The following is a 9,569-nucleotide window of genomic DNA, read 5'->3' as shown; positions in this document are numbered from 1 at the left end:
GAAGGGCCACTTGGATGCTCAGGCGTGTGACCCCTGAGCCACACTCAACCGTCTTTTAAAAGTCAATAGGAGGCAGTGGCTCACGCCTGTAATCCCAACACTTTGGAAGGCTGAGGTGGGCGGATCACCTGAGGTCAGGAGTTCGAGACCAGCCTGGCCAACATGGTGAAACTCAGTCTCTACTAAATATACAAAAATTGTGGGGAAAAGAAAGAGAGATCAGGCCGGGCGCGGTGGCTCACGCTTGTAATCCCAGCACTTTGGGAGGCCGAGGCGGGCGGATCACGAGGTCAGGAGATCGAGACCACGGTGAAACCCTGTCTCTACTAAAAATATAAAAAAAATAAGCCGGGCGTGGTGGCGGGCGCCTGTAGTCCCAGCTACTCGGAGAGGCTGAGGCAGGAGAATGGCGTGAACCCGGGAGGCGGAGCTTGCAGTGAGCCGAGATCGCGCCACTGCACTCCAGCCTGGGCGGCAGAGCGAGACTCCGCCTCAAAAAAAAAAAAAAAAAAAAAAAAAGAAAGAGAGATCAGATTGTTACTGTGTCTATGTAGAAAAGGAAGACATAAGGAACTCCATTTTGATCTGTACTAAGAAAAATTGTTTCTGCTTTCTTTGAGATGCTGTTAACCTGTAACTTTAGCCCCAACCCTGTGCTCACAGAAACACGTAATGAATCAAAGTTTAAGGGATTTAGGGCTGTGCAAGATGTGCCTTGTTAACAATGTTTGTACGCAGTATGCTTGGTAAAAGTTATCGCCATTCTTCATTCTCGATTAACCAAGGACACAATGCACTGTGGAAAGCCGCAGGGACCTCTGCCCAAGAACGCCTGGGTATTGTCCAAGGTTTCCCCCCACGGAGACAGCCTGAGATATGGCCTTGTGGGAAAGGAAATACCTTACAGTCCCCCAGCCTAACACCTGTAAAGGGTCTTTGCTGAGGAGTAGTGAAAGAGGGATGCCTCTTTGCAGTTGAGATAAGAGGAAGGCTTCTGTCTCCTGCTCGTCCCTGGGAATGGAATGTCTCAGTGTAAAGCTGACCATTCCCTTTTGTTCTATTCTGAGATAGGAGAAATCCGCCTGGAAGCGAGATATGCTGGCAGCGAGATATGCTGGCAGCAATACTGCTCTGTTACTCTTTCCTACACTGAGATGTCTGGGCCGGGCGCGGTGGCTCACGCTTGTAATCCCAGCACTTTGGGAGGCCGAGGCGGGCGAATCACAAGGTCAGGAGATCGAGACCACGGTGAAACCCCGTCTCTACTAAAAATACAAAAAATTAGCCGGGCGTGGTGGCGGGCGCCTGTAGTCCCAGCTACTGGGAGAGGCTGAGGCAGGAGAATGGCGTGAACCCGGGAGGCGGAGCTTACGGTGAGCCGAGATTGCACCACCGCACTCCAGCCTGGGCGACAGAGCGAGACTCCGTCTCAAAAAAAAAAAAAAAAAATCTAGCACTGCTGCTCTGTCGCTCTTTGCTACACTGAGATGTTCGGGTAAAGAGAAACATAAATCTAGCCTACGTGCACATCCGGGCACAGTACCTTTCCTTGAACTTATCCATGATACAGATTCCTTTGCTCACATGTTTCCCTGTTGACCTTCTCCCCACTTGTTGTCCTGCTACACTCTCCTCGCTAAGATAGTAAAAATGATGATCAATAAACACTGAGGGAGCTCGGAGGCCGGTGCTGGTGTGGGTCCTGCATATGCTGGGTCCTCTGGGCCCACTGTTCTTTCTCTATGCTTCGTTTCTCTGTCTTACTTCTTTTCTCAGTGTCTCGTCCCACCTGATGAGAAATACCCACAGGTGTAGAGGGGCTGGCCCTTCAACATTTTAGCCGGGCATGTTGGTGCACACCTGTAATCCCAGCTACTCGGGAGACTGAGGCAGGAGAATCGCTTGAACCCAGGAGGCAGAGGTTGCAGTGAGCCAAGATCGCATCATTGCACTCCAGCCTGGGTGACAAGAGTCACATACAATAAAAATAATCAGAAGAGACAGAAACACAAGAAAGAAGGTCATGTGGGCTGGGCGCAGTGGCTCACACCTGTAATCCTAGCACTTTGGGAGATCGAGGCGGGTGGATCACCTGAGGTCAGGAGATCGAGACCAGCCTGGCCAACATGGTGAAACCCCGTCCTACTAAAAATATAAAAATTAGCTGGGCGTGGTGGCGGGTGCCTGTAATCCCAGCTACTCGGGAGGCTGATGCAGGATAATTGCTTGAACCTGGGAGGCAGAGGTTGCAGTGAGCCGAGATGGTGCCACTGTACTCCAGCCTGGGTGACAGAGTGAAGCTCTGTCTCAAAAGAAGAAAGAAAGGGGGAGGGGAGGTCATGTGAAGACAGAGGCAGGGATTGAAGTCATACTGCCCACAAACCAAGGAACACCTGGGGCCACCAGTAGCCAGGAAAGGCTCATGGAACAGACTGTTTCCTAGAGACTTCAGAGGGAGCATTGCTCTCCTGACACTTTGATTACTAACTTTTAGCCTCCAGAACTGTGAGAATAAGTTTCTGATTTTAAGGCACTCAGTTTGTGGTAGGCTGTGTTATGGTAGCCCTAGGAGGCCACCACACAGGGACTCAGGATTAAAGCCTCAGAGTCAGAACAGGCTGGGGTCCCAGGAACCCAGGGCTGCCACACACTCTGGTCTGATGATCTCCAGGCTTGCTTTCCATGACAGAGAAATAAGCCCTCGGCTGTGTAAGCAGTTATGGGTAAGCAAGTTGGATTCCTGTTTGGGGACAGGGTCCCACCTGCTGCCCACACACCTGGGTGAATTTTCCTGACCCCACTCCTCAGGCAGGCAGGGTCTCCACATCAAAGAGGGGGCGCCTGAGGCTGGCTGCCGGGGGGCGGGGGGGGCCCTTACTGCAGCTCTCCCGGCTTCGAGGCACCCGGATGGGGAGAAGGCAGTGCCACAATTGTCCTTTCTCAGCTGAGGACCCTTCCCACCCAACAAGGAGAGCACAGCCATGCTCCAAGGACAAGAGTGTCTTTACTGGAGTTGGAGAAGCCCCTCGATAGGGGCTTCTGGTTTCTGGGCTGTAGGTTTGTGAGGTGTGGGATCTTAAGTCAAAGGTGGGGGACTAAGGCAGGGTATCAGAGGGTGATGTCATCCTCGTAGAGGGACAACAGCAGCAGGACGGTCCAGCCGCCCAGCAGGCCCACGTTGTGCAGCAGGAAGAGGAGCCAGGGCCGCGGGTCCCGTACTTTCAACATCGCCGGGAGCTGAGGAGCAAGTGGGCACCGGGTCAGCGCCCCTGCTCAGCTCCTCTGCTCAGCTCCCGGCCCAGAGCAGCCCCTCCCCTCGCCATCCTGACCATGTCGCAGAGTGCTACGTAGAGGAACAGGCCGGTAGCCACTGCCAGGATCCAGGCCTCGCTCTCCTCGCCGACTCCAACCGCGAGTGCCACGTAGAGACCGGCGAAGGCCGTGAGCGCGGAAGCCAGGTTCAGCAGCAGTGCTTGGCGCACGGACAGCCCCGCGTGCAGCAAGGCCGCGAAGTCCCCTGGGGCGGGTCCACATCAACAGCTCCGCCCTCCTATCTACATGCCCCGCCCACCTCCTTTCGGCCCCCGCCCCCTTATAAGCAGGCCCCGCCCACCTGTTCCCGGTCTCCCCGCCTAGCCGTCAGACCCCGCCCATCTCCTTCTAGGCCCCGCCCACCTGTTTCCAGTCTCCCCGCCCAGCCCCTGTGCGGCCCCGCCCATCTCCTTCCAGGCCCCGCCTGCGCTCACCCAGCTCGTGCGGCAACTCGTGGCAGAACACGGCCAGCGAGGTGGCCAGCCCGGTCTTCCAGGAGGACGCGAAGGCGGCGCCCACGGCGAGCCCGTCGGCGAAGTTGTGCACGGCGTCGCCCAGCGTGATCACATAGGGCAGTAGCCTCAACTCTGCGGGCGCAGAAGCCCGTGGGTTCGCGTGGCCTGTCCCCTACCGCCAAGCCTTGTGCCCCGCCCGCGCTCCACACAAACCCCAGATCCCCCAGCCCTTCCGGGGTCGCCCCCTGGGCTCACCTGGGCTCAGTCTCCTGGGCTCAGGGTTCAGCAGCTCCGGGCTCTCCTCCGCCACCTGGGAGGAGCCTTGAGTAAGTCCCGCCCGGAAGTGGAGAAGGAACGCGGTGGGGCGGGGCCCCAGATCACCGAGGGAGGCGAACCGCAGGCCTGGAGTGGGGCTGGGAGTGTGAGCGTGGGATGGGGTCCGTGGGAGGGGCTCCGCGTGGGGTGGGGCATCTGGCGCCCACTCACCAGGTCTGCGCGGGAGCCCTCGTGGGGCGGCTTGGGCTGCCGGAGCTCGCTGGGTGCCAGCTGCAGGGACACACCGTGGCTGTGGCCCCCGTGGCTGTGGCTGCTGTGGCCGCAGGGCCGGTCCTCCAGGTCCTGTGAGGGTAGCTGCTCAGTGTCCACCAGGCCCCCGGCACACCCACCCGCCGGGTACCTTCCCAAGAAGCCTGACCTCTGGGTCCCTGGGCAGCAGGAGGTTGAAGAGGTTCTCAAACAGGAAAAAGGCGTAGAGCCCGGCCAGCATAGCCAGAAGGCGCCAGGTGGGCTGTGGGCTGAGGCCCTCTTCTGTATGTGTGTGCAGCCCCAGCACCTGGGGAGTAGGGGCGCTGGGCTGGGGGGTCCCAGGGCGCCTCCCACCAAGACCCAGGGAGAGGGGTCGGGGGTGGGGTGGGTAAGGGCCCGGGGAGGGCATGGCCTGGGAGTCCATGGTGGGGAACGGAGGGCCAGGGTCGGGGGTTTGTGGGGGCAGACCTTGGGCGTCAGATGCAGGACAGCGTCCCCAGTGAGTGCACCCACTGCCAGGCTCAGGAAGGTCTGCAGGATGTAGTGGGTGACCCCCCTGCAGCCAGTGCAGGTCAGCAGCAGGAGGCCAAAAACGGCGCAAAGGCAGATGAGCAGCGTGGCCAGGGAGCCATACAAATACCCTGGGGACGGGTGAGGCGGCTGTGAGAGCTTTTCTTCCAGACTCAGCCCCTGCTTCCCGGGCGTCGCTCACCAGAGCTGCAGACGGTCAGTGTGGGCCAGGACCTCTCTCAGGCTGACGCTCCTGCCTCAAAGCACCACTCCCCTCCTGGCGACGCCACCTTCCCCTGTGTCTGCTGTTTCTACTTCCAGCCCCTGCTCACTCTCTCCATCCCTCATCCTCGGCAGCCACTCCTTCCTCCCTACGTGGGCCCCACCTCTGCGCTGCCAGCCCAGTGTCGGCATGGGCACTCACTCTCTGCCTGGGTGAGCTGGTCCTGGGCAGCGGGCCTGGGCTGGGAGGTGCAGGCTCCACTCAGCTGCTGTTGGAGCAGGGCAGGGCTCAGTTGGGCCCAGGCCTCCGGGGTCACCCCAGCCTGTTCCGACAGTCCATACACAGCCATCACATCCGTGGCACTCAGGCATACCTGGGGAGTGGCAGGACAGGCTCAGGGACCTGAGCAGACCCCAGTGGGGCCCCATCTTACCCCAGGGCGCAGCTCACCGTGTCCCACACACTGGAGCTGTTGCTGGAGGTGATGAGGGGCACAGGGTCCTGGCCGTTGGCTCCCCTGTGCTGATGACTGTGGTCGCTGTGGGCCTCCCTGCCCACCCCCAGGCGCTGCATCAAGGCTGACAGCTCTGGCAGGGAGAAGAGTTGGCACCGAGAATCTGTGTGGGCTCCAGCCCTGCCCCCCAGGGACATAGAGGCTGGAGACTCAGGGGTGCCCCCTCCACAGCCCAGCCCAGGCCTCACCGGCCAGCGTCATAGGGACCTCGCTGCTGTGCTGCTGGAACACAAAGTCCACGAAGTACTGAGGGCTCGGCAAGGCGTGGAAGCAAGATCCGCTCCTGACGTGGTCCAGCAGGGCAGCCAGGACGCTGCCAGCACTGCCCGGAGCCCCTGCCCCCACCGCCTCGTCCAGCAGCTGAGGGATATCTACGCAGGCCTGGGGAAGAGGGTGCCTCCGCCTCAGCCTTTGGTGTGACCTTGCATCCAGCTCTGCCATCCACCCCGCTGCCCCTGTTTGCATCTCCCACCCCAGCTACAGAATCTGCCCCCACCAGCCCCGCCCCTCCCTGGAGCCACAGCCCTCCCTGCCGGGCCCAGCTGCTTCAGGCTCCCACTCAGGCCTCTGGGTTCCTCCCTCACGAGGCCCCTCCTGGGGCTCCTACAGGCTCCCAACTGCCCAGTCGTGAACCCCACGTTGTGAATCCCCAGCTGGAGGCCAACTCCCGGGCGTCTCCCCAGGCCCCGAGGCTCCCTGAAGGCTTTGCAGCCAGGCCAGGCCCCCTGGGCGGTGGGGCCCTCCTCACCCATTCCCCTGGTCTGCCTGGACGCTCCCTCACCGTCTTAGGGGTCTGGCCAGCAGCCCGGGCCTGCATCCTCTGCAGCAGCCAGCTCAGGCCCGGGGTCAGGGCCTTGGGGCTCTCAAGCAGGGCCAGGAGGTGGTCTGCACGAGAGGCCCAGAGGCCAGCCTGAGCGTCCCCACACGTGCCCTCGGGGTTGCTGAGGTACAGGACGGCGGCGGCACTGAGGCGAGCGATGTACCTGGCCTCCAGGACCGGGCCCGGGGGCAGCCCTGGCCCCTCAGGCTCGCCCAGGCCCAGGGCGTCCTCCACAGACAGGCACTGTGGGCAGAGATGGGTGAGCAGGGGTGCTGGGTCCACCAGGGTGGGGAGAGACAGGCCTGGCCAAGGGGCTTCTCCGCGGGCCTGTTTCCTCTCCCTCTCAGGTCCAACAACGGCCACCATCCTCTCAACCCCTTGCACCCTTCCGTCTCCACAGGCCCCTGTTCTGCTTCCCCAACTACAGGGGTGCACGCAGAGGGGTCCCCAACAGTGGTCCCCCATCCCCAGGGGACTCCCCTGGAGCCACTGCCAATTTGACGGCTGAAGGCCGGAGGGGGAGGTGGCCCTGGGGTCCTGGGGAGAAGAGGGACTTTGTCCCTGGAGAGGCAGGCCTGTCTGCCCTCATGAGCAGGAGGGTGGGCTCTGGCCTGCGGGGAGGGCCAGGGTGCCCAGGTACTGCTGCTGGCCTCCTCCGCCTCCTGGAGTTTGCCCAGGGCCCTTTGCTGCCAGCTGGCGGGGCGGAGCAGGCGGGAAGAGGCCAGGGCTGGGGGACCTGTCGGGTGGGGCTGTTACCTTTCCACACGGCCCGTTGGCGCAGTGCACACGGTCCGCCAGCGTATTTAACAGGCTGCCCAGAGCCTCTTGATCCAGAGCGCCCTGGCCAGAGGTGAGCAGGCTCAGCAGACCAGCAGGCGGGGACGCTGTCGCCGTCGCCGTCGCCGTCACCACCAGCACAGCTAGCAGCAGCCCCAGCTCCAGCGAGACCAGGGACGCCATACTCAGCTCCCAGTGTGCTCAGTGGGTGTTGCTGTGGCCAAGGCCCAGTGCTTCTGGGCTGGCTGAGGGCGGCTTTGCTGGGGTTGTCCAGGGCCAGACTGGGGCTGGGCTAGGACCCGCCCGGGCTGCATGAGGACCTCTCCCAGGTATTCCTGCAGAGCTCTGTGATTGGCTGCTGGAGATGCCTGCGTTAACCATTCCAGCGGCAGATCCTCCCCAACAGCCTGGAGCCACTGCCTGTGGGGGGCGAGGGCTGGGCCCCGTCCCCTGGACAGGCAGCCTGGGTGGTCTTTTTTATTTTTTGAGATGGAGTTTTGCTCTTGCTGCCCAGGCTGGAGTGCAATGGTGTGATCTTGGCTCACTGAAACCTCCGCCTCCCGGGTTCAAGTGATTCTCCTGCCTCAGCCTCCCGAGTAGCTGGGATTACAGGCAGTGCCACCACGCCCAGTTACTTTTGTATTTTTAGTAGAGACAGTGTTTCTCCATGTTGGTCAGGCTGGTCTTGAACTCCCAACCTCAGGTGATTCGCCTGCCTTGGCCTCCCAAAGGGCTGGGATTACAGGCGTGGGCCACCACGCCAGGCCAGCCTGGGTGTGCTTCTGTCCTCTGCCTGCTGCCCCCCAAGCTGTGAGGCAGTGCTGGGGTGTCCCCTTCTGGCTCTCCATCTGGGGGCTGCCTCCAAGCTGGAGAACACAGGGCAGAGGTGCACAGATGCCCCCAGAGCCTGAGAGCTCCCAGGTCCCTGCCTCTGCCCCTCCCAACAGAGGCTGCCCAGACAACCTCGCTGGCCCCTGTTGGGGGTGGGGACATGGACCTCCCTCCTCCTGGGTCCTGGGCTGTGGTCCCTGTTGGGGACTGCGATGGAGTCAAATGAACTGAAAAGGTGCCTGCTGCGTCATGCTCCCTTAGGCTGGAGACAGCCCCAGGAAGCTCCAACACAGACAAACAGGGAGATGGGCCTGGGCCCTGGCAGCCACCTGGCCGAGCTTGGGTCAGGATAAGACTGGGGCAAGACCCCAGCTCTAGCCCCGGGGGCAGGGAGGCTGTGGCTCTCAGCCCTGCCCTCTCTGTGGGCTCCCTCTCTGGCCTTTGAGCCTAGAGGCCTTATCTCTACTGTGGTGGTGATGGCAGGAAGTCTGGGGGAAGGGGAAGGCAGATCTCAGGGCAGCTTTGCCTTCTGAAGGGGGAGTCCAGATGCCGCCTCCCACCCGGTCCAGCCAGCCTGACCCTGAGCGTTGTGGGTGGGGCTGGGGTGGGGAGCTGGGTGCCTGAGGCCCAAGGACTCTGTCCCGCCATGCACAGGGCGGGACGGGGCAGGGTGGGCATTAGGCCCAGTGTCCTGGGGTCAGGGTGCTTCCCCTGCCGGCCTCACCCTGCCAAGCGGAGGATCTCATGGTGCCCCTCTGGCTGGGCCCACCCGCAGTGGTACCCTTCTGGGGGCCCTTAGGGGAGTCTGCCCGGAGTGGAGATCCTGCCGGGGGTGCAGACCCTGCCGGGGGTGGAGACCCTGCCGGGGGTGGAGATCCTGCCGGGGGTGGAGATCCTGCCGGGGGTGGAGATCCTGCCGGGGGGGGAGATCCTGCCGGGGGTGCAGATCCTGCCGGGGGTACGGATGATTTCTGGGTCCCAGGACCATGAGGGGGCCGCTCTACACACAGCCCGAAGATGCTGTGGACCCAAACTGGCCCTTTCTCTCCCACACCACCCCAGGACCAATGGGCTGGCTGGAGGCCACCCATTCTAAAATAGGCTCAAGGGCCTATTTTAGCTTCAGGGCAAAGGTCTTGGCCTGGGCCTGACTCTGTGGCCTTCCTCAGCTGCCTCCCCAGTAGGCCTCAGTGCTGGGCTACAGGCCTCCTCCATTCCCTCCATTCATGTGACCCCACCCCTCCCAGAAGAAACTCTCTTCCGTAGCCCAGGAGCAGCTGTTGAGGCTTTCACCTGCCCATGCCCCAGCCTGAGGCCAGCTTCCCCAGAGCAGAGGGGTTGCACTCTCCTGCCCCTCAGGCCCACTCTCATCCAACAAGCTTCACTGCAATTGGCCCATCTTAAAAACAACACTGGCCGGTCACGCTGGCTCACGCCTGTAATCCCAGCACTTTGGGAGACCGAGGCGGGTGGATCACTTGAAGTCAGGAGTTTAAGACCAGCCTGGGCAACGTGGTGAAACCCGAGCTCTACTAAAAACACAAAAACAAATTAGGGCACCCTGAGTGGTGGTGGGCGCCTGTAGTCCCAGTGACTCGGGAG

General features: G+C 61.6%; 1 protein-coding gene across 3 annotated transcripts; it reads right to left on the bottom strand.

The window, feature by feature from the left end:
- Positions 1-2,985: 2,985 nt before the first annotated feature.
- SLC39A4 (solute carrier family 39 member 4) lies at positions 2,986-7,419 on the bottom strand. 3 transcript variants are annotated; one of them, XM_003281159.3, is made up of 12 exons: positions 7,116-7,419; positions 6,321-6,602; positions 5,728-5,920; positions 5,476-5,612; positions 5,227-5,398; positions 4,761-4,933; positions 4,462-4,599; positions 4,254-4,385; positions 4,023-4,077; positions 3,747-3,899; positions 3,330-3,517; positions 2,986-3,237 (listed from the first exon to the last, which is right to left on the bottom strand). In XM_003281159.3, the coding sequence occupies exons 1-12, from the start codon at positions 7,317-7,319 to the stop codon at positions 3,109-3,111; spliced, it is 1,956 nt and encodes a 651-aa protein (XP_003281207.2). In that variant the 5' UTR covers positions 7,320-7,419; the 3' UTR covers positions 2,986-3,108. The 3 variants fall into 3 exon arrangements, with proteins under 3 accessions (XP_003281207.2, XP_030660827.1, XP_012363468.2); XM_030804967.1 differs by lacking the exon at positions 6,321-6,602 and having other exon boundaries at positions 7,116-7,313; XM_012508014.2 differs by lacking the exon at positions 7,116-7,419 and having other exon boundaries at positions 6,321-6,968.
- Between the last annotated feature and the right edge of the window lie 2,150 nt (positions 7,420-9,569).

This window comes from Nomascus leucogenys, chromosome 23 (genome assembly GCF_006542625.1).
Source record: "Nomascus leucogenys isolate Asia chromosome 23, Asia_NLE_v1, whole genome shotgun sequence".
Taxonomy (NCBI): Eukaryota; Metazoa; Chordata; class Mammalia; order Primates; family Hylobatidae; genus Nomascus; species Nomascus leucogenys.
Note: the sequence above shows the minus strand (reverse complement) of the source record. Positions and strands in the feature narration are given on the sequence as shown.